Source organism: Gouania willdenowi, chromosome 10, assembly GCF_900634775.1.
Source record: "Gouania willdenowi chromosome 10, fGouWil2.1, whole genome shotgun sequence".
Classification (NCBI taxonomy): domain Eukaryota; kingdom Metazoa; phylum Chordata; class Actinopteri; order Blenniiformes; family Gobiesocidae; genus Gouania; species Gouania willdenowi.
The window spans coordinates 12,113,145-12,136,972 of record NC_041053.1 but is presented as its reverse complement, the minus strand read 5'-3'; the positions used below and the strand labels follow the sequence as shown (position 1 = coordinate 12,136,972).

General features: G+C 41.2%; 1 protein-coding gene across 1 annotated transcript in view; it reads left to right on the top strand.

Moving 5' to 3' along the window:
• LOC114470704 (nuclear pore complex protein Nup98-Nup96-like) overlaps window positions 1–23,828 on the top strand; it is a 55,738-nt gene extending 31,910 nt beyond the window's left edge. The window contains exons 25-34 of the mRNA XM_028459050.1: window positions 593–723; window positions 950–1,134; window positions 1,345–1,429; window positions 2,617–2,636; window positions 2,867–3,047; window positions 3,144–3,219; window positions 19,520–19,633; window positions 19,813–19,951; window positions 23,424–23,601; window positions 23,676–23,828. Of these exons, the coding sequence (XP_028314851.1) occupies window positions 593–723; window positions 950–1,134; window positions 1,345–1,429; window positions 2,617–2,636; window positions 2,867–3,047; window positions 3,144–3,219; window positions 19,520–19,633; window positions 19,813–19,951; window positions 23,424–23,601; window positions 23,676–23,828 (1,262 nt within the window). The remainder of the gene's footprint in view (window positions 1–592; window positions 724–949; window positions 1,135–1,344; window positions 1,430–2,616; window positions 2,637–2,866; window positions 3,048–3,143; window positions 3,220–19,519; window positions 19,634–19,812; window positions 19,952–23,423; window positions 23,602–23,675) is intronic.

Here is a 23,828-nt window from a genome sequence, read left to right as displayed (position 1 = left end):
TGGGAACATGTTCCTCCTCCATGTCCGTGTAACAGGGAAACAAAACTTTCTGTGTCACAGGCTGCAGAGCCTCAGATGTAGGGCTCGAGACTGTGACCAAAATGGTCTCATATGCGAGTATGTTTTCAATGTGTGCGAGTGGAAAAATTTTTGTGGTTGTATCTGTGCAAGTTTGTATAGGGTAACGTTATTTTATACAGAGCGGCTGAGCGCTTCGTCACGTCCCACAGAATGCACATGTCTTTCTCTCTCTCACTCCTCACCTAATGTGCCTCTTTGACTCTTATACAATGCCTCCCTATAGCTTTAAACTATTAAAATAAATAGTTATTTTTTTACAGAGGCTATTAATGATTCATGACAAATAAAATCAAGATATAACAATTTATTAACCTAAAATAAATCACGTTGTACAATGACTCAGCACCTTCCTACTTCACCTTCACCTATAAATGTTATATATATATGTGTGTGTATATTTGTTATATATATATGTGTGTGTTGGTGTGTGTGTATATAAATTTTATGTGTGTGCAAATATATATGTATATGTGTGTGTGTATATAAAAGTTGTGTGTGTGTGTGTGTGTAGCTCTCATTGATCCCAGTGCAGCAGCAGCAGCTCAGCAGCAGTTGTTACAGCAGCAGCTCAGTTATCTGGCTTACAGTCCATACGGAGACTCTCCTCTGTTCAACACTCTGAGTGACACCAAGAAGGAGGAGGTCAGTCTCTCACACACACACACACACACACACACACACACACACACACACGCACACACACACACACACACACACACACACACACACACACACACACACAGTCATAGTGAATGTGTTAAAGTGTCTCACTGACTGATGTTTCCATGTGATATGTTTTTTAATGTTTAAACTCTTATTGTATCAACAATCTGATTTCACACACACACACACTCGCTCTCCCCCACAGAGTTTGAAGCCCACTAATCCCACAGCTCAGAAGGCTCTGACCACACCCACCCACTACAAGCTGACCCTTAGACCCGCCTCCAGGAGGAGACCCAAAGCCCTGCCCCTCTCCTCCTACTCCAAATCTTCTCTGTTTGATTTGCTGGACGACGAGCCCCCCCTCACCTCCGCCTCCTTCATACCCAGGTACTGTAGCTGTGTGTGTGTGTGTGTGTGTGTGTGTGTGTGTGTGTGTGTGTGTGTGTGTGTGTGTGTGTGTGTGTGTGTGTGTGTGTGTGTGTGTGTGTGTGTGTGTGTGTGTGCGTGTGTGTGTGTGTGTGTGTGTGTGTGTGTGTGTGTGCGTGCGTGCGTGTGTGTGTGACCTGTGTGTAACCTGTGTGTGTGTGTGTGCTGCAGGAGGAACATTAAGAAGTTGGTGCCGAAGTACATGAGCAGCAGTCAGTACAGCATTGTTCTAAATGGACACACACCACGGACACAGGTAAACACTTTACACACACAACGGACACATGTACACACTCACTACACACACTCAAAGACAACGGTACACACTCACTACACACACAATGGACACGGGTACACACTCACTACACACACAATGGACACGGGTACACACTCACTACACACACAATGGACACGGGTACACACTCACTACACACACAATGGACACGGGTACACACTCACTACACACCTTACACACACAACGGACACATGTACGCACTCACTACACACACAGACAAAGGTACACACTCACTACACACACAGACACAGGTACACACTCATTACACACACAGCGGACACAGGTACACACTCACTACACAGACACAGATACACACACACAACGGACACAGGTACACACTCACTACACACGCGATATTTTTCTCCCCGATCGATTATCGATATGCTCCCGCAAAGCATCGTTTTTTTTTTTTGTTTTTTTTTTTTAAAAAACATTTTCTACTTTTTCACTAAAATGTGCAGGTACGTCTTCACAGAAATATTATCACTGTTTGTTGAAGGAACCAATATATTGTTTACTGTAATATTTCACTATAGTGATGTCACTGATAATAAAGACCATATTTATTGTTTACATAAATCACTATTATAGATACTTATTAGTTTACATTGGTATGTTGACACTTTTTTACAGAAATGTTGCAATAAAATAGTGTCACTGTTCACTGACACTTTTTATATTTGTCTTTCAGAGATATAAAATAAATATGTATTTTTTCACTCAATCTTTTTTTCTAGTTATGTCATAATTATCGTAGATTGATTCATGAACCAAAATATCGATAATCGCAGTATCGTCATATTGTGAGATAATCGTTATCGTGAGCTTTGTATAGCATATCGTATCGATAGGTACACAGAGGTTCCCACCCCTACTGCACACTGACACAGACGCAGGTACACACAGTCCCTAACCTCTGACTCCTCCCTCTATGGTTATAATATCAGGGTCCCCACGGTCATGCAATTCCTGGAAAGGTTATGGAATTTAAAAAATGATTTTTCAGTCTTGAAAAGTCATGGAATATTTTAACAGTTTTGGAAATATATGTAATTTATTTTAAAGTTTAAAATGTGTTCAGCGTTATCTGAGAGTGAATCACCAGATCTCACAAATTCACTGTTGACCTTGTTTATAAAACTGCGTAGATAAGATCACTTCATCTGGCGTACGCTAAAAACCGGCAAATGCATATGCAGAAAAAAAAGATCTTTGTGCTTCAGAACTAAGTCATGGAAATTTGGTAAAATATTTTGGAAAGGTTTTGAAAAATCATTGTGAAAAAAAGTGTGGGAACTCTGTAATAAGTCATGTGACCTCTTGGGGCAGCAGTGAGACCTTCATGATTAGTCTGTTTTATTGCTGCTAAGCTACAGTGTGTCTGTTGACTGACTGCAGTGAGGAGGTGGAGCCTCAGAGTGAGGAGGTGGAGCCTCAGGACGACGCCCCCCACAGCAGCCCTGAGGTGTCCCAGTTCTACGTCAACCCCATCAGTAAGCTCCTCTCACAGAGCAGAGCCCCTCCCAGCCCCCAGGACACCATCACTGAGCTCAACATGCACCGAGCTGTTGGTCTGGAGGTCAGTGAATGCACCATGGAACGTTCTACACACACACACACACACACACACACAGTATTTATTAACCACTCTCTTTCTGTGTATGTGTGTTTTCAGGTGAGCAGTGAAGATGTGTCACTGTCTGAGAGAGATGAATTATTGCACGAGGAGCAGCACAGTCCTCACCCTGCACGTCACACACACACGTTTTTTATTCCGGAATTAATGATTCTGAAATAAATTATTCAGAATGAAAGCGTTCTGCTTGGTGTTTACATGTAAACAGGTTTATTCTGCTTTATTCAATCCCTCTTCAGGTCTGAGGGTTGGGAAGGTTCTGATTGGATAGGAGAACGTGACATATTCACGTCTATCAGAAAAAACACAACAAACCTTTTATTTTTGGCTCCAACACAGAAACCACATGATAAGAACTGTTTACACTTTTATTTTTTATTGAAGAGATGAATAATTTCACTTATTTTTTTTCAACAAAGTCATTTGATTTTGCTCTTTCATTTTTACACTATGGAACTTGGAACAAATGAACAATAAATAGGTCTATTTACACTTTAATTTTGAATGTAGTTTTGACAATAACAATGTTTAACTTTGGTCAGCTGAGCAGGAAATAGCAAACTGTACTTGGACAAATCAGAGCCAGCGGTTACTGTTCTTCATTATATTATGTCTTTCAAGGCTTTTATTAAATATTCTTTGCTCCAGTCCAACGACAGCCATCTTGGATGATGTTGTGAACCAGTCAAATATGTTCAGAACCACCAGAAATAAATTAAAGTGGAATTAAGTGTTTACAAGATCAAGGAATTATTTAATTCTGAATCAAAATCAGAATAAACCTAATTAGGATTAAAGTTTAATTATGAATTACATTTGTATTAGGGGTTTACTTGGTCAATTCAAAGAGGAATTAACTTTTATTCTGCATTAAAAGAGAATTAAAGCTCATGTAAATGTGACCGTTGACTCTGTCACGGCAAATTTGCGGTTGACCTCATTTGGAGACATGATTTATTGCTCTGGTTGAATGATGGAGTCCAGTCGAAGCATTGATGATTTTATAAAAAAGATTTATTATAAAATTAAATAAAAAAGAGTAAAAAAGAAGCTTCCATCCTGTAAGAATGAAAAGCAGGCCCCAACAAGGATGGTCAAAAGGCTCCTGATAGAGCAAAAAGGCAAGACCCAAACTAACAGTTTCACAGCTTAAGCTTTTATACAGATAACAGAAAAAGTTCCACCCTGAGGTGAGTAGAAGGAGGGGGTCAGATGCCCAACAGTGGAAACGTTTGAGGAGGATGAAGGCGTGTATATTATAAGGAAGGTCGGGCGCCACTCTTGTCTATCCTTGATAGTGTGTGTGCGTGTATATCTGCATGTGCGTTTGAGTTTGGCCTTCAGCAGAGACTCTGTGTTGCACTGAGTACAATACGATCTGTACTGTTTAATCTAACATGACTCAGCTGTTCAAAAGTGCAGAGTAATGCAGTCATCATGTATTAAAACATGACAAATTGTACACATGAACACACATTTGACGATATGATGATGAATAGAATAATTGCCATAACATTCCCCACTTTTGGTCGCCATCAACGACCAAATCAAGAAACAAAATTATTATATTCTGGTAGAATAACCTTGGATCCACCTTTGCTGTCTGTCAGGGTTAACCATTAGCATCGTTATTGTCATACATTGGATATATTCTTCTTTTGTGAGGCAAAAGGCAAGGCAAATTTATTTGTATATAGCGCATTTTATACTCAAGGCAACTCAATGTGTTTTACATGATAAAACATTCAATTGTTTAAAATCAATAAGAACATTTAAAATCATCAGTAAAATCATCATGACATCAACAACATGACCAAAAATCTCTCTCTCAATCATATGCAGTAGAGAAAAAAAGTCCCTTTAACTTTGATTTAAAAATGTTCACATTGGATGCTGACTTCAGCTCTGCTGGCAGTTTGTTCCACTTCTTTGCAGCATAACAACTAAAAGCAGCATCGCCATGTTTACTGTGAGCTCTGGGCTCCACTATCTGACCTGTGTCCATAGATCTGAGAGACCTGCTGGGTTCATACCTGACTAACATGTCACTGATGTATTCTGGACCAAACCCATTCACAGATTTATACACCAGCAGCAGAACTTTAAAGTCTATTCTGAGGCTGACTGGGAGCCAGTGTAAAGACTTTAAAACTGGAGTAATGTGCTCTGACCTCTTTGTTCTGGTTAAGACCCGAGCTGCAGCGTTCTGAACCAGCTGTAGCTGTTTGAAGCTCTTTTGGGGGATTCCTGTCAGAAGACCATTACAATAGCTCAGTCTGCTGGAGATAAAAGCATGGACCAGTTTCTCCTGATCTTTCTGAGCCATTAAACCTTTCACTCTGGAGATGTTCTTTAGGTGGTAGAAGCTGTTTTTGTGATAGATTTGATCTGACGCTGAATGTCAGATCTGAGTCAATCAGAACACCAAGGTTTTTGACTTGGACTTTAGCTTTTAAAGATCCAGACTCAAGATAATTGCTGACAGCAGTCCTCTTTTCCTTGTTACCAAAGACAATCGCCTCCATCTTGTCATGGTTTAGTTGAAGGAAGTTTCACTCATCCAGAAGTTTACTTTTTCTAAGCAGTCACACAACACCTCAATGGGACCATAGTCATCTGGGTTCAGTGATAGATATAGTTGTGTGTCATCTGCGTAGCTCTGATAATCAACCATACAGTTCTGTAAAATTTGTCCTAAAGGAAGCATATAAAGGCTAAACAGAAGAGGTCCAAGAACAGAGCCCTGAGGAACCCCACAGGACATTGGTAATCTGTCAGATTCAAAGTTTCCAATGCTTACAAAATAGCTTCGCTCCTCCAAGTATGACTTAAACCATTGCATTACTTTTCCATTTAGTCCAACCCATGTTTGCAATCTGTGCAACAAAATTGTATGATCTACAGTGTCAAATGCAGACTTAGATCCAATAGAATGAGAACAGATACTTTTCTTGAATCAGTGTTCAACCTTATGTCATTGATCACTTTGATCAGAGCAGTTTCTGTGATGTGATGAGAACCAAAACCTGATTGAAATTTATCAAATATTTTGTTGAATGTTAAGAATTGACTCAGTTGGTTGAAGACCACCTTCTCAATGATCTTGGCCATGAATTGAAGGTTGCTGATTGGTCTATAGTTAGCCAGTATAGAGGCATCCAGTGTTCTCTTTTTTAACAGAGGTTTCACAGCAGCTACTTTCAGGGATTTTGATACGGTGCCTGATTGGAATGATCAGTTAGTTATCTGACACAAATCAGTGACAATTGACTTTACAACAGTTTTAAAGAAGTTTGAGGGTATTGTGTCAAGGCAACATGTTGATGGATTCAGCTGCTGAACAGTCTCCTCTATTGTTTTTGGGTTCACTGTAATAAACTCTAACATTGTAGTTGACTCCTCCCTCAGTGGTGGAAGCTGTTCAAGCTTTTTGTTATTTTGCTGGTTTGTTCTGATGTTTGACCTTATTGATTGTATTTTTTCATTGAAATATACAGCAAATTCATTGCATTTTCCAGCTGACAGTAATTCAGGGGCTTTCTGATCTGGGGGGGTTGTGAGCTTTTCAATTACAGAAAACAACGTGCGAGAGTTGTTGACATTTTTGGCAATAATTTCAGAAAAGTATTGCTTCCTTGCTTTGAACAAGCCATCATTGAATTTTCGCAGACTTATTTTGTATAGTTCTAAATGAATTGGGAGTTTTGTTGATCTCCATTTACGCTCAGCTCTTCTACAGTCAGATTTCAAATTCTGCATTATCTCAGTCCTCCTCCAAGGTGTTTTCTGTGTGTTTGGTTTTCTCTTAGTTTTGATTGGAGCCACCACATCTATGACATTACAGACTTTTCTAATATACTCATCCAGGAGATCATCAACTGTCTCAGCACTCAATGTTGGTGTCATTGCTATGGCCTGTGCACTTGTGTTGTCATTTATGTACCTTTTCTTTAAACACACATAACTTGGGGGAACAGATGTTACAGTCTCTAGGTCAAAAAAGACAGAAATGATCAGACAGAGCTAAGTCTCTTACATCAACAGCAGAGATATCAACACCTTTAGAGATAACCAGATCCAAAGTGTGACCTTGAGTGTGTGTCGGACCAGTCACATGTTGTGTAAGACCAAAAGTATCCATTAAAGCATACAGTTCTTTGGCAGTATTGTCCATGTTATTGTCTACATGAATATTTAAGTCACCTGTTATTATTAAAAAGTTGTAGTCAGTGCATACAACTGACAGCAGTTCAGCAAACTCATCCATGAATTCTCCAGAATATTTTGGGGGTCTATAAACGACTAAAAACAGAACTCTTCAATCACCCTTCAGTAAGAATGACGTATTCAAAGGAGATAAAATCCCGAAATATTATTTCTTTGCCCTGAAATATTGATTTAAAAATGGCAGCAACTCCACCACCTTTCCTGCAAGTATGACACTTATTGAAATAAATAAAGTCTTGTGGTGCACTTTCATTGAGAATAGTATTACTGATTCAACCACGTTTCATTAAGAAATAAAAAGTCCAAGTGATGTGTCAAAATAATATCATTAATTAGTAGGGACTTGTTAACAAGAGATCTAACATTAAGAAGAGCTAATTTTAAAGACTTTACTGGAGACACTGGTGGACTTTTTGGATGACATGTTATAGGAGTCAAATTTTTATCTCTATAAAGCTTTTTGCTTTTCTTTAATTTCACAATTTTACCTGTGTTACCTGTCACCACAGGAATTAAAGAAGCTGCATTAACTCCATAGGGCCCTGACTATTTCTGGTTGTTCCTAAAAATAGAGCTATTGCAGTCCGGGTTGACCTGGGTTGGGTTGACCTCTTCATTTTGGCGATTTTTATTTCTTGCTGGAAGCTCATCGACCCTATGTTCTTTCCTTGTTGTTTTGTTCTCCGATGGTACATGTTGTCCTCTGTTTTTATCAGAACTGATAGCAGTGTGACTGGTGAAGTAAAACAAGTTGGATGTGAAGGGTTTTACTCCAGCCTTGTTTAGACACAGTCCATCTGCTCTAAAAAGATGACGACTTTCCCAAAAAATAAGAAAATTTTCTATAAAATTTAGTGAAAGGGCAGCACAAGCCGAAGACAAAAATTTATTCAAAGAGTAAATCCTTGAGAATTTCAGATCTCCTTTGCGGACTGGAGGTATCGGGCCACTGATGAACACTTTAGGCAGTAAACAGCTCACAGTTTTTAGCAGATGGGTGAAATCCTGCTTTAACACCTCAGACTCCTCCTTGGCTAAATCATTTAACCCAAAATGAATCACAGCATTTTTCAAATGTGGGTAATCTGCAACGATATGCAAGATTTTGTCAGCCAGGTCTGATACTGTGTCATTAGGTAAGCAGATCACTTTCACGTTGCTGCTAAACATCTTCTGAGCATCTTTAACAGAAACGTCTCCCACTATCAGTGTGTGAGGTTGTTGCTTTGGCCTACCATGTCGCTTTTGTTTTCCTGAAGTACTTTAAGTCTTCGCAGTTCCAGAAGGTTGTGTGTTGACCTCATTAGAGCCAGATCCTAGGTCATTCAGCAGTGGGGCAAATCGATTACCCAGTTCTACATGAAACTGGGTTTGTGACTTGGTGATACTCCTGCCTTGAGCAGATGTCCACTTTTGTGCCTGGGCAGACAAGGGAGTCGATGTTGAGGCTGCAATCTGCGAAGGCAGTGCAGGCCAGTCCGTCTCATTATTGATATCAGGGCGCTTTGCTCGGCCCTTTAGCCTTTGAAGTGGATATGACTTTTTCTTAGGCTTAGCTCCCAGGGTATTCCAGGGAGGACTCCCACCTGTTGGCTTATCAACGGGAACAGGATCCTCCCTAGGCCTGATAGCTTTGTTAGCACGGGCTGGTAGCGAGTTAGCTTTATCCACTCCGCTGTTTTGAAACAGCGGCACAGTCGTATCATTATCATATTCACAGTGTCCATTAACCTCAATGTTTACTTGTATTCCTCGCACTGTAGTCTCCAGTTCGGTAATCTTTTGGAGAAGACTGCTGTATTCTGTTGTGGAAAGAGCCATTCTTCTGCTAGTTAGCTTGCTACTTGTAGCTAGCTAGCTTGCTACTTAGCTTTCCAGTTGAGCCAGCAAATAAAAAAGCAGTAGATGATTACCTCAGAGCCAGAGTCAGATGGTTAATGATAGAGTTTGATGTTGAGGTATCGTATCATTTCTCAGAAGAAAAAGTTCATGTTTAGTAAATAAATTCCTCTGTGAGCTCCGCTCTGCTCTTTTGCTGCTGTCAGCTCAGCTGCACAGACATACCAAGAAAAATGTGGAAATAAACCTTAAAAATCTTCATCATTATTATCAATGGCATGAATCATCAAAAATCATCCTCTATTACCATCTAAAGTAGATAAGCAAAAATAATCATTTAGATCAAGGACGTCACTCGTGTTCATTGACTGAGTTCAGTGGTGACTGGGGTCACCAATAGCTAGAAGAATAGTGGAACCATGGGTAGAATCACCGCACTTGATTGGCAGTATCATGAATGAAGAACCTTGAGTGTTTTCCTCAATCACAGCAGAAGGGCTTGTGACTGTATTCTTGCAGCTAGGTGTGAGGTTGTCCACCCTTCACCTAGCTATAAGCCTTTCATGGGTGTGGCCTATAAACAAAGTAAAGGAAGAACAAAATCCCACGTCGGCGGGGTCCTCAAGGCTTGGTCTAGGCTCTTGTTCTGGAGCGTTTTCTCAACAGAGTGTGTGTCTCGTGAAAAAGACAATCAGCTCCTGTGATCCCACAAGACAAAGGAACGCTTCTTTGTGCACCGCACCTGAGAAACCAGCTTAAACGGTGTAGTTATTACGCCGCCTCACTCAGTGGCCTTGTCGGTTCTCCCTTCGTTGCTCGGTCAGCCTCCGCCTCAGCATCAGCTGGTGTCGGCAATCATCTGCTTGGAGCCATGTCGCCCGCTCCGCGACCTTCACTGCCGTGTGGGTCATCAGCTGAATTCGGAAAGTGTCGGTCCACCTTCGGTCGGTCATTTCCGGTCGGCGTGTAGATGATCGGTTGTTGTCTGAGGAAGGGTAGTCTCCACACACCTGGCAACCTTTCTTGGGATCGGTTGGTACCTGAACAAAAGAAAAGAGGGGAGGAAAAAAAAGAAACAAAAAAACAAAACAAAATTTAATTAAATACAATTAAATAAAATTTAAAAAAAAAAAATTAAAAAATAAAAAAAAGTTTAAAGAGAAGGGGTGTTAGGGTTAGTTAACTAACTAAATGAATAGTTAGTATGGCTCTGCCGCTCAGTTATAGCTTCCAGGGAGGCAGGGACAGGTCAGAGGTCAAGATCTGAGAGCTTTTCATATCCTAAAAGGTGCTGCTGCACAATCACACAATGGTTAGGAGTGGGTTAGTGAGCTTTTAGCCATGCCAATGTCATTGTTTTCTGTAGCTCATTCACACGTGAGTGGGAAACTATGAGGCTGAAAGAAAAGCAGGAAGTATTAATTCGATTCTCCTTTCCTGGAGCAAGGAGAAGCGTAGCTGGAGTTGTAGTGATTCTCAAACTGTGGTACGTCTACTACCAGTGGTACGCTGATACCTGGTGAGAAGCAACAATTTGAAAACCACTGTTTACAAAAGTGTCTCCTATTCTGTGTCTGAACCGGAGTTAAGCAAGATTATTAGCCCTTTAAGGTTAGACAGAATTAAAGTTAAGTTGAGTCGAACAATCATATTGTCTTTTGCTCTCTGCATTTATCCCATTCGTTGGAGTGACGAGCCATAGCACAGTTTTGAGAGCTTCCTTAAATGCTCGGAAGTTACTTAACTTTAAACTATCTCATTTATATCAATCAATTATCAAGAATTTCAGGAGGACCCTCTTTAAATCTCAGGCGACCCAGATTGGGCCACCAACCCGATGTTGAGAGCACTTAATCTTATTCTTTAAAATGTCTAAACCCAGTGAAAGTGTTTTATGGTCTTGCACGCTAAGTGCTGGTGGGGGAAGAAAAGGGTTGAAGGGTTTTGAGGTATATCATTTTCCTATGATAAAATACAAATCAAAAATCAGGGGGACGTTGGCCCTCTCCCTGTTATGTTCTGTTGGGTGTTTTGTTATTCTGTGTTTTTGTTTATTCTGAGTCTTGTCGGTGTTTCAGGGATTCCTGTTTGTGGCTCCACCCCTCAGTGATGTCTGTGTGCTTGGGTGGTGATTGATTAGCTCCCTCGTGTTTTCACCCAGGTGTGGCCCATTCCCAATCAGGCCTCCTCCACTATTTAGCTGAGTGTTTGGACACAGTATGCCTGCGGGATCAATGTGTGTGTGATGTTGTCAGTTTTGATTTTGGATTTTTGAATTAAAAACATGGATTGGTTCCAAGAACGCTACTCCTGCATCCTGCCTCCATCTTTTCCTGCATTTGGGTCCACACCAACAACTAACCGTAACACTCCCTTCCTTTTTACATAAGAATACATTTGGATTCTTAAAACCATATGAAAGATATCATTGGAAAATCACTTATCTGATCATTTTGGATCTGTCTCCGTTTTCCTCTCTCTTGTGTCCGCCTGCTTTTGTGCCCTCCAGCCTCCTCGACCTCCTCCTCCTCAGCCATAAAGGTCAAAGCCAGGGTCAACTGTACGCTCCTTTTGGAAATTTGAAGATCTGTCCCCACTTTCGCAGTTGGATTGGAAGTCTCTGTTGTCTCTGGAATAGATATTATGTTAGAACATCCACAATATGTCATATTGTCACGTGTCTATTTCAATCTATTTCCCCTTTGCTTCCCAGTTATAGTTATGGACAATACTTCCCTTTAATTCTCATCCTTCATCAAAGAAGCAGTGACCAGGCATGACGGCTGTAGGAGGCAGGAGCGGAGTCGAAAAGGCGGTGGCATTTTCTGTTCGGAAACACTCAGAAACAGAAAGAGAGGAAATCATAGACTTAAATGAATCATTTAAAATATCGCTTTTCTTTTGTTGGATTTGATTCGTCTCCTTTGAATATACAGCCAGTGTCCTGTATATTTGAAAAAACAACACAATAACAACTAAGACGAAAACATAGAAAAGTGTACACAACAACGAGTATACACATAAAACAACAAAAACATGGACACTGAACATGAACAGTAAGGTCAGTCAAGGTCAAAGCCAGTCATTCCACTGAAAGTGGTATTATATATTAAAAACGTCGTTTGGTGTTTTTAAACACCCAGAAAAATAACCTTTAAAACCTGGTAAACTTTTTTAGAAGGCCCAAGGCCAAAAATCATAATTCCATTAACAAGCAGCAGTGAAATCTAAACACCCCACTACATAATTGGCAAAAACAGGGCGAAGATCTAGTGCATCAAAACCCAGGAGGAAAGGAAGGTGAAACAGAGGAACATGTGTAGTCAAACAGCCATTCATCGATCAATCACTCAATGACACGTCCACGGCAAATTCGCACTCACAACGCGGTTCTCTCAGGCATACGTAACGTGTCATCATTCAGTCATTCATGCACCGCACACGTTCATGCCTCAATTTTCACGTCCATGCGTTCACAAGGTTTCGCTGCATAGTGTCTAAGTAGAATACAGGCCTCATCTAACCCACCAGCGGTGATAGCCAGTCCACCTCCTCTCTCGGGGTCAATGAGCTCTTATTGCTCCCCCATGCTTGGCAACCTTTTAGTGTTAATTAATTGCTTTTCACTGGTATACAATCCAAATAGGTAACTTTTCACAACATTTTTCATCTGATTAATAAGAGGTACGCTCCTTTTCACTTCCCCTTTTGGGGCCGATTAACTTTGATTGTTGCCCTCAATTCTCCTCACGGTCCGTTCTGTGCTGAACAGGCACTTCACACTGGCCAGTTCGGAACGCCGTCCGTAATAAAACAAACTCTCAACAACTTATGTTTCCAGAATTTTTAAGAAAAATATCTGAACAGCCGGAGACCAACTCAACGTACACCCTTAAAAAATAAAGGATTGGGAGCAAGACAAACATGACATAGACAGCCGGTTCAACTAAAAGTTGTGTAAACACGACTAAAGGAACCCCTCTCAACAGCATATATTTCCAGAATTTTTAAGAAAAAAATATCTGAACAGCCGGAGACCCGCTCAACGTACACCTTTTTAAAACAAAAGATTGGGAGCACACAAAAAAAACCCTAATAACAGACCGTCAGGACTCTGGGCGCTGTAACAGGATGGGAGCCAGCCTCTAACAACCCTCACTCTAAGGGAACGTACAATATTAATATTGTAGACTGAGAAATTTGTTCAGAACGATATTCGGTTACCAAGCATGTATCAAATCAGGTGGACCGCTATCCCCTGGCAAGACAGTATGAAGCATGTTCAGCGAGTCAAGGATGGTGTCCGGGAGAGAGAAGCATTCCCCAGGAATTGTTCCGCCTGTCACAATAAAACCAGGATTTCTTGTTTGAAAAGTAATTGCCTATGTACTCATAGCAACTAATGGGACAGTTTTCTCAGGAAAAATTTGGTACCCCCCCTGCTGTCCAGTGGCTTCGGGCCGGCAAGACAGTCCGACGCGGTAAGGAGGAGGCGCGCAAAATGAAAACAATAAATGTTGAACTATGCTGCCTGTCGCAAGCAGCTTCAAAAGTGTAAGGTAAAGATTGTTTACGAGGGTATCAAAATGTAAAATTGGTTGAGGCTGCAGTCCTCAATCTCCGTCTCAATTTTCCTGAAATTGAGTAAAAACAAAAGAGTAAAAGAAGAATCGTTCAGAAATAACAAAAGAAAAACGTGTGAGCTCAAAAAAAATCATAGCCAATAAAAGAATAAAAAATAAAAACTTCAGCTCCAAAAGCTGAGGCAACAGAGGGCTCTTTCTTCAACGGATGTAACCATATATTGCATTGTGGGGGGCCTCCCCTCAACAAGAAAATAAAATAAAAGGAAAGAAAAGCAAACAAAAACAAACCTATTAGTAACACTATTTTCCTCCCTTTTGTTTGTTTTTTTCTCATAAAGGCAAAAGCAGTGTAAATAAATGAGCAACATAATGAATAAAAGCAAAGATAAATGATGGGCACACATGGTCTCATGTGGCAAACAGAAGGGTTCTGTGTGAAGTTACGGTGGTCTTGTGTTTCAGCTCATAGTTATGAACGTGTGTGTGTGACTGTATGTCTGGTCTGTCTGCTGAGAGTGCACCTTCTTTTAAGTGTTTCTCAAAGCGTGTCAGAGAATAAATGAAAACAAAATAATCTAGCGTACAGTCAGAAAATAGAGGTGTTAGTATTGTCCTATCGAAGGAAAAGCTTGTTGGCTATTTGCTAGTTGTCCCCCCCATGCCAAAGTTCAAGGCTAAAGTGATATAGCACTACCACCAAAGGCTGTGGTGTACTTCTTATGGCTTGCTATCCTCGTGGCTTTTGAAACAGTGTCTTTTTTGGTGAAGATGTTCCAGCAGACGTTTGATCAGTCTGCAGTTGCTGCCGCATCATTCAGGCAGTAATCGTGGCGTTTAACCTGAAACTCATTGCTGGGGGAGTGTCCAACCAACTCCGACGCCCACAGGTTCTCAGTCTTTGATGATGGGGCTGGATGTGTTAATCCCAGCATTGGCATGCGGCCCATTCCATAGACGATGAAGAGTTGACTTGGGACTGAGCGAGTTATTTCGTTGCAGCATTGCTTTGCTGAATGGGAGAGTTGAGTCCTTTGATAGTCGATTTCCTTCTGAAGCTTGGTCCTTTGAATGATGTTGACATTTCATTAGCATAAGGGTTGAAGGTGATTTCATTCATTAAGAGCTTTCATTGAAGATGTCGTTTCTTCAGGGACAACCGCAAAGCCAACATAAACTAACAATAAAATAATAAAAAAATTATAATGATGATAACAGTAATATTAAATTAAAATCAAATCAAATACTGTATTCATCTGTGTGTGTGTTTGAGTGTGTGTTGCTCATAGGCATTTTAGAGTGGACCCCAGATATATCAAACATGAAATCAAATAAAATTTAAAATAAAAATAAAAATAGTGTCTGTGTTGTAATGGCTTAGCACTATTCTGTAGGCAGAGGGAAAGCTGAGAAACCACAACGTTGTGGCACTAACGCTGTTAGTTTTGGGAATCTAAGCCTGGATAGAGTCCAACAGTGTGTGCGTGTGTCTCTCTCTCTCTCTCTCTCTCTGTGTGTGTGTTGGTGTATTTCTCCATGTGTGCATGCGTTGCACGCGCGCACGGGGACAACACACGTCCATACGTTCAGCTGAGAGAAAAAGGTCCAAAATGGCGGCATTAAAGCCAAACAACCAAAGGGAGAAATCTGATTCCATTCACACGTTTAAACAAAATTAAAAAAAAATTAAAAAAAAGTAAAACTCACTGAAAGCTTGCCCGTTTCATGATCTGAGTTCACATCATATGTAAATTTATATTTATATAAAAAAGCAGCTTTACCTTAAAAGTCCGAATTGGTGTTTGAGGATCAACCGATGGTTCGTGGTCCAGTCTATGTGAGGGGGCAGACCACCGCGGGGCAGACTCGGAGTCCCATGCCATAAAAAACTGGCTTTGGGGTTTTAAGTGCATCCACTCTCCGGTACCGGTCCACGGCAGAAGCCCCCCAGAGTAGAAGATGGATCCTGTTCGTGATTGCCAATTTGTCACGGCAAATTTGCGGTTGTCCTCATTTGGAGACATGATTTATTGCTCTGGTTGAATGATGGAGTCCAGTCGAAGCATTGATGATTTTATAAAAAAGATTTATTATAAAATTAAATAAAAAAAGAGTAAAAAAGAAGCTTCCATCCTGTAAGAATGAAAAGCAGGCCCCAACAAGGATGGTCAAAAGGCTCCTGATAGAGCAAAAATGCAAGACCCACTAACTAACAGTTTCACAGCTTAAGCTTTTATACAGATAACAGAAAAAGTTCCACCCTGAGGTGAGTAGAAGGAGGGGGTCAGATGCCCAACAGTGGAAACGTTTGAGGATGATGAAGACGTGTATATTATGAGGAAGGTTGGGCGCCACTCTTGTCTATCCTTGATAGTGTGTGTGCGTGTATATCTGCATGTGCGTTTGAGTTTGGCCTTCAGCAGAGACTCTGTGTTGCACTGTGGATACAATACAATCTGTACTGTTTAATCTAACATGACTCAGCTGTTCAAAAGTGCAAAGAGTAATGCAGTCATCATGTATGTTGGTGCTGACTCGTTGTATAGGTGTGGTGCTGACTCGTTGTTTTTTATAGGTGTGGTGCTGATTCGTTGTGTTGTGTAGTTGTGGCGCTGCCTCGTTGTGTTGTGTAGGTGTGGTGCTGACTCGTTGTGTTGTGTAGGTGTGGTGCTGACTCGCTGTGTAGGTGTGGTGCTGACTCGTTGTGTTGTGTATTTGTGGTGCTGACTCGTTGTGTTGTATAGGTGTGGTACTGACTCGTGTTGTGTAGGTGTGGCGCTGACTCGTTGTGTTGTATATGTGTGGCGCTGACTTGTTGTGTTGTATATGTGTGGCGCTGACTCGTGTTGTATAGGTGTGGCGCTGACTCGTTGTGTAGGTGTGGTGCTGACTCGTTGTTTAGGTGTGGTGCTGACTCGTTGTGTAGGTGTGGTGCTGACTCGCTGTGTTGTATAGGTGTGGTGCTGACTCGTTGTGCTGACTCGTGTTGTTGTTGTGTAGGTGTGGTGCGGACATGTTGTGTAGATGTAGTGCTGACTTGTGTTGTTGTTGTGTAGGTGTTGTGCTGACTCGCTGTGTAGGTGTGGCGCTGACTCGCTGTGTTGTATAGGTGTGGTGCTGACTCGTTGTGTAGATGTAGTGCTGACTTGTTGTGTTGTATAGGTGTAGTGCTGACTCGTTGTGTTGTTGTTGTGTAAGTGTAGTGCTGACTCGTGTTGTGTAGGTGTAATGCTGACTCGTTTTGTTGTGTATTTGTGGTGCTAACTCATTGTGTTGTGTATTTGTGGTGCTGACTCGTTGTGTTGTATAGGTGTGGCGCTGACTCGTTGTGTTGTATAGGTGTGGCGCTGACTCGTTGTGTTGTATAGGTGTGGTGCTGACTTGTTGTGTTGTATATGTGTGGCGCTGACTCGTGTTGTATAGGTGTGGCGCTGACTCGTTGTGTAGGTGTGGTGCTGACTCGTTGTGTAGGTGTGGTGCTGACTCGCTGTGTTGTATAGGTGTGGTGCTGACTCGTTGTGCTGACTCGTGTTGTTGTTGTGTAGGTGTGGTGCGGACATGTTGTGTAGATGTAGTGCTGACTTGTGTTGTTGTTGTGTAGGTGTTGTGCTGACTCGCTGTGTAGGTGTGGCGCTGACTCGCTGTGTTGTATAGGTGTGGTGCTGACTCGTTGTGTAGATGTAGTGCTGACTTGTTGTGTTGTATAGGTGTCGTGCTGACTCGTTGTGTTGTTGTTGTGTAAGTGTAGTGCTGACTCGTGTTGTGTAGGTGTAATGCTGACTCGTTTTGTTGTGTATTTGTGGTGCTAACTCGTTGTGTTGTGTATTTGTGGTGCTGACTCGTTGTGTTGTATAGGTGTGGCGCTGACTCGTTGTGTTGTATAGGTGTGGCGCTGACTCGTTGTGTTGTATAGGTGTGGTGCTGACTCATGTTGTGTAGGTGTGGCGCTGACTCGTTGTGTTGTATATCTGTGGCACTGACTCGTTGTGTTGTATAGGTGTGGCGCTGACTCGTTGTGTAGGTGTGGTGCTGACTCGTTGTTTAGGTGTGGTGCTGACTCGTTGTGTTGTGTAGGTGTAGTGCTGACTCGTTGTGCTGACTCGTGTTGTTGTTGTGTAAGTGTAGTGCTGACTTGTGTAGATGTAGTGCTGACTTGTGTTGTTGTTGTGCAGGTGTTGTGCTGACTCGTTGTGTAGATGTAGTGCTGACTTGTTGTGTTGTATAGGTGTAGTGCTGACTCGTTGTGTTGTTGTTGTGTAAGTGTAGTGCTGACTCGTGTTGTGTAGGTGTAATGCTGACTCGTTTTGTTGTGTATTTGTGGTGCTAACTCGTTGTGTTGTGTATTTGTGGTGCTGACTCGTTGTGTTGTATAGGTGTGGCGCTGACTCGTTGTGTTGTATAGGTGTGGCGCTGACTCGTTGTGTAGGTGTGGTGCTGACTCGCTGTGTTGTATAGGTGTGGTGCTGACTCGTTGTGCTGACTCGTGTTGTTGTTGTGTAGGTGTGGTGCGGACATGTTGTGTAGATGTAGTGCTGACTTGTGTTGTTGTTGTGTAGGTGTTGTGCTGACTCGCTGTGTAGGTGTGGCGCTGACTCGCTGTGTTGTATAGGTGTGGTGCTGACTCGTTGTGTAGATGTAGTGCTCACTTGTTGTGTTGTATAGGTGTGGTGCTGACTCGCTGTGTAGGTGTGGTTCTGACTCGTTGTGTAGATGTAGTGCTGACTTGTTGTGTTGTATAGGTGTAGTGCTGACTCGTTGTGTTGTTGTTGTGTAAGTGTAGTGCTGACTCGTGTTGTGTAGGTGTAATGCTGATTCGTTTTGTTGTGTATTTGTGGTGCTAACTCGTTGTGTTGTGTATTTGTGGTGTTGACTCGTTGTGTTGTATAGGTGTGGCGCTGACTCGTTGTGTTGTATAGGTGTGGTGCTGACTCATGTTGTGTAGGTGTGGCGCTGACTCGTTGTGTTGTATATCTGTGGCACTGACTCGTTGTGTTGTATAGGTGTGGCGCTGACTCGTTGTGTAGGTGTGGTGCTGACTCGTTGTTTAGGTGTGGTGCTGACTCGTTGTGTAGTTGTGGTGCTGACTCGTTGTGTTGTGTAGGTGTAGTGCTGACTCGTTGTGCTGACTCGTGTTGTTGTTGTGTAAGTGTAGTGCTGACTTGTGTAGATGTAGTGCTGACTTGTGTTGTTGTTGTGCAGGTGTTGTGCTGACTCGTTGTGTAGATGTAGTGCTGACTTGTTGTGTTGTTTGGGTGCAGTGCTGACTCGTTGTGTTGTTGTTGTGTAAGTGTAGTGCTGACTCGTGTTGTGTAGGTGTAATGCTGACTCGTGTTGTGTAGGTGTAATGCTGACTCGTAGTTGCTGTGTAGATGATTGGTGACTCGTTGTGTAGTTGTAGTGCTGACGTGCTGACTCGTTGTGTTGTGTAGGTGTAGTGCTGACTCGCTGTGTTGTATAGGTGTGGTGCTGACTCGTTGTGCTGACTCGTGTTGTTGTTGTGTAAGTGTAGTGCTGACTTGTGTAGATGTAGTGCTGACTTGTGTTGTTGTTGTGCAGGTGTTGTGCTGACTCGTTGTGTAGATGTAGTGCTGACTTGTTGTGTTGTTTAGGTGCAGTGCTGACTCGTTGTGTTGTTGTTGTGTAAGTGTAGTGCTGACTCGTGTTGTGTAGGTGTAATGCTGACTCGTAGTTGCTGTGTAGGTGATTGGTGACTCGTTGTGTAGTTGTAGTGCTGACGTGCTGACTTGTTGTGTTGTTGTTGTGTAGGTGTTGTGCTGACTCGTGTTGGCTACTACACAATCCCATCCATGGATGATCTCGCTGAAGTGGTCGATGAAAACGGAGAATGTGTCGTAGAGAACTTCACCATCGGCAGGAAAGGTAACACACACACACACTGTAACACACACACACACACACATATTGATTAATCTAATCAATGGTAGAGGAAGCTACAGAGGAGCTGATGTTTGTTTATTGCAGTAAGCGAATCTAAGGGGCGGAGCTTCCCACTCAGGCGGAACAGATGTTGATGTTGTTTTGTCCTCTGATTGGTCCAGGCTATGGCTCCATCTTCTTTCCTGGGAAGGTGAACGTGTCCAACCTGAACCTGCACCACATCGTCCACTTCAGACGTAAAGAGGTGGTGGTCTACCCCGACGACTGCCCTAAACCTGCCCAGGGAGAGGGGCTCAACCGGTCAGTTAACCCCTCACCCACCACAGGGAGAACATGCAAACTGCCCAGGGATGGGAGAAAAGATTGTTAGCATCATGTTAGCGCTCTCAGCTGAACACCTGGTGAGGGATCAGAGGGAGGGGGGAGGTGGTTTATATTTTAATATATGGAGGTGGAAAATACCTTCAATGCATTATGTGTCAATATTGGGAAAGATCTGGCAGAAAATATTCCTGAACCTGAAAATGATATAGTTACAGCTTTATTAAAGGGGACATATCATGGTTTTAAATCTTTCCTTTTTACATATAAATCATACAGTTGTGGTCTATATAAAGCGGAACTGCAATGCTTGAGTCTGAATTCCTCATTATTATAGCTCCACCCCTTTTCTACCCCTTTTCTGATGTGCTTCTGAGAGCAACTCGTTTTGGTGCGGTCTCTTTAAATGCAAATGAGACACTCCATACCCCGCCCCCTCTTCAGGTGACACTCGGTTCAACTCCACCCTGCTCGGCCATTTTTGTAGTTTGATAGAAGAGATACGGCTATGTAGCGGTGCATAAACTTTTTATTCAGAGGTTATTTACAAAATGTCAACAACGGAAGACTTGTCCATCCAGCCTTTAATGTTCGAGCCAGAGTCGGACCCGGCGGAGCGAGATGAATATGAAGATGAACCTGCAGAACCCTAACAAGTGAGCTAACACAAGCACCGAGCTAACGCTAGCGCCAAGCTAACATCACGAAATGCATTTTAATACAGTCTTTTCGGAGACAAAAACGGCAAAATGGAATGACTAATGAAAACTTTAGACTTAAATTAAACCACGTAGGCCATATCATCAAGGATCTAAAACGAGCACACAGCGCTAACATATGTAGACGGTGCAAATGCTAATGCTAACAAAACAATGACAAGGACGTCTTATCACACTTTTTAGCGTTATATACAACTTACCGAAGTGCTTTGTTCGTCGTCTCCAAAGATAGAAGGAATTGAACCCTCAATCAGACAAAGTCTTTCGGCAAATCCTTCTTTACACTGGTGGAGGTTGCAGAAGCAGTCATCCTTGAAGTGCTTCGCGCACACAAAAATGATCTCACCCACAGATGTGGGTACATTTCCGTGAAAAATAAAACTCAACCAGGCACTTCGAAAAGGTTCTGATGCTGGGAGACGTTGTAATGAAGCGTGTGGGTTACTACATCCAACAACCAAACATTTTGACTTATCCTCTCGTAACTTCGGCATCCTTGAGCTTGGACTACAAAATAAAAGCGAGAAATTAAAATGGCGGATTGCTCGAAGTGTTGGACCTGGAGTTGATGTCCTAATTTGGCAGTTCCGCTGCAAATACTGTGATGTAATAGTTCAAAAAACGTAATAGAGAATAGAAAAATCGAAACAGATTGAAAAATATGAGCAAAACAGAATATAAAGATATCTACGGAGCACCTGAAGAGACTATTTTTTTTTTTTTCTGTACTTCTAAGCACTCTAAATATACAACAAAATGCATTTAAGGGCTAAAAAAGTGGATTTAGCATGATATGTCCCCTTTAAAATAAATTTAAATTCAATGTTCCTTTCTACGGTGAAAACGGATAATTCAAATAGTTTTAAAATGTAAGAATTAATCTTCAAATGACTGTAACAATATTAATGACTGTGGTGAGAAATGTTACGGTATTTAAAAACCTCTTTTCTATATTTGCAACTGATTTTTTTAATCTACTATTTTCATTTGATTTGGAAATGTGCCAAAGGTCATTTTACAAACTATAAACCACTTTCTATGTTTCCACAATTCTCAAAAATTCTAGAAAAACTTTTTATCACTTGTCTTGACAACTTTTTGGACAAAAGTAAAATACTTAATGAATACATTGTTAGACTTTATAGAAGGAATATTAAGTTATGTAAATAACAAAATGCATATTATTGGAATATTTATTGATCTTCAGAAGACGTTTGATAACATCAATCATGATATTTTATGAGTGAAATATGGGATCAGAGGAAATAAGTGGATAAAAAGTTGTTTTACTGAGTGAAAGCAGTTTGTGAAACTGGGAGATGACTTTTCTGAATGCCTGGACTTTTCTAGTGGTGTCCCACAGGGGGCAGTGTTGGGCCCACAATTATTTATTCTTTACATTAATGATTTATTTAAGTGTCAGAAATATTGACATTAGTGTTGTTTGCTGATGACACCAATGTTTTTGTTCAGGTAGTGATCTTCAGTTGTTAGTGCAGGAAATAAATAAAGAATTAGAGAAGATGAAATTATGGTTTGATACAAACAAATTATCACTAAATTTAAAGAAAACAAAATTAATTATGTTTGGTAAAGGTCGAAATAATTTGCAAATTGAAATTAAGCTGGATAGAGGGAATACTGAAAAAGCTAATGAAATAATATGTTTAGGAGTCATAATTGATAATAAAGTGAACTGGAAATCTGATATTATTGATATATATCAATAATTAGTAGCGCAAGACAAGGCTTAAATCATAAGTCTATACGTATGCTCTATTGTTCACTAGTCTGGCCTTATTTGACTTATTGTGCAGAAATGTGGGAAACAACTCCACGACAACAGTTGACCATCCATAGGAGGTTATAGGGAACATACAAATATATATTTTATTGAGTCCAAATTATTAAAATTCAAAGATCTGGTGGATTTGCAGACTGTACAAATTCCATATATAGGGCAAAGTGCAATGATTAACCTCAAAATGTACAAAAGTTATTTAGTCAGAGGAAGGAGGAAATATGTTAAACTATATTTCATAATAACGATTGTACACAGTAATAAGGTTTGTGTTTCTGTACAAGGAGTAAAACTGTAGAACAGCTTCAATCAGCAGCTCAACTAATGTTCAAATATAAAACTATTTAGATTATAAAATTATTTTTGAACGTTATAAAAATGAAGGAAAATGAGTTGATTTAACTGGAATTTTTGTTGTTAACATATTGTTTGAATGTATGAAGATATACAGTATGAACTTGTGTTATGTAAGAAAGTAGATAAAACCAAAGTAAACTATTGTAATAAGACTTTAGAAAAGGGGGTGGGATTAAACTTTATACCACTCCATTATTGTATTATGTTGTACATACTGTACACTTTTTTATTGTGTGCTTGAAATAAAACTAAACTAATCTTATTTAGTATCAAACTTTACATTTTAGGAACATATAAAGCTCAGACCTTCATTTACGGAACTCACTCACACGTGCTGTCCCTTAGAGCAGAAACATATTAATAAGCTGTTTTTTAATACATGTCATCAGCAAATAAATATGGAGAGTTGACTCTGATCAATGAACTCATTGATCTGATGAAGTGTATCTTGAGGGTGTGACCTTGGTTCATGTTGATTAATAACTCTTCTTTAGTTTTTAACTCAATCATTACACTCAGTGTAGGTGACACTTATTGATTGGTGATCAATAATCCAGGGTGCTCCTCTGTGCAGGAGAGCTGAGGTGACCCTGGACGGCGTGTGGCCCAACGATAAGACGTTGTGTTCCCAGATCCGGTCCCCTGAGAGACTGAGTGACATCAACTATGAGGCTCGTCTGGAGAAGGCCTGTCGTAAACAAGGAGCCCGTTTCCTAGACTACAGACCTGAGAGCGGGTCCTGGGTGTTTGAGGTCAGACCAGGAGGAGGAGGAGGAGGAGGAATAGTCTGTGGTTCTGACCTCTGACCTGTGCTCTGGTCCATCAGGTGACCCACTTCTTTAAGTACGGACTACAGGACTCAGACGAGGACATCTCAGTGGACCCCAAGAGGCTGAAGATGGCTCCGCCCACATTAGCTGCTGCTTCTCAGCAGCAGGGGGCGTCGCCACCACCGCTTCAGGTTATTGTTGGACTTTGA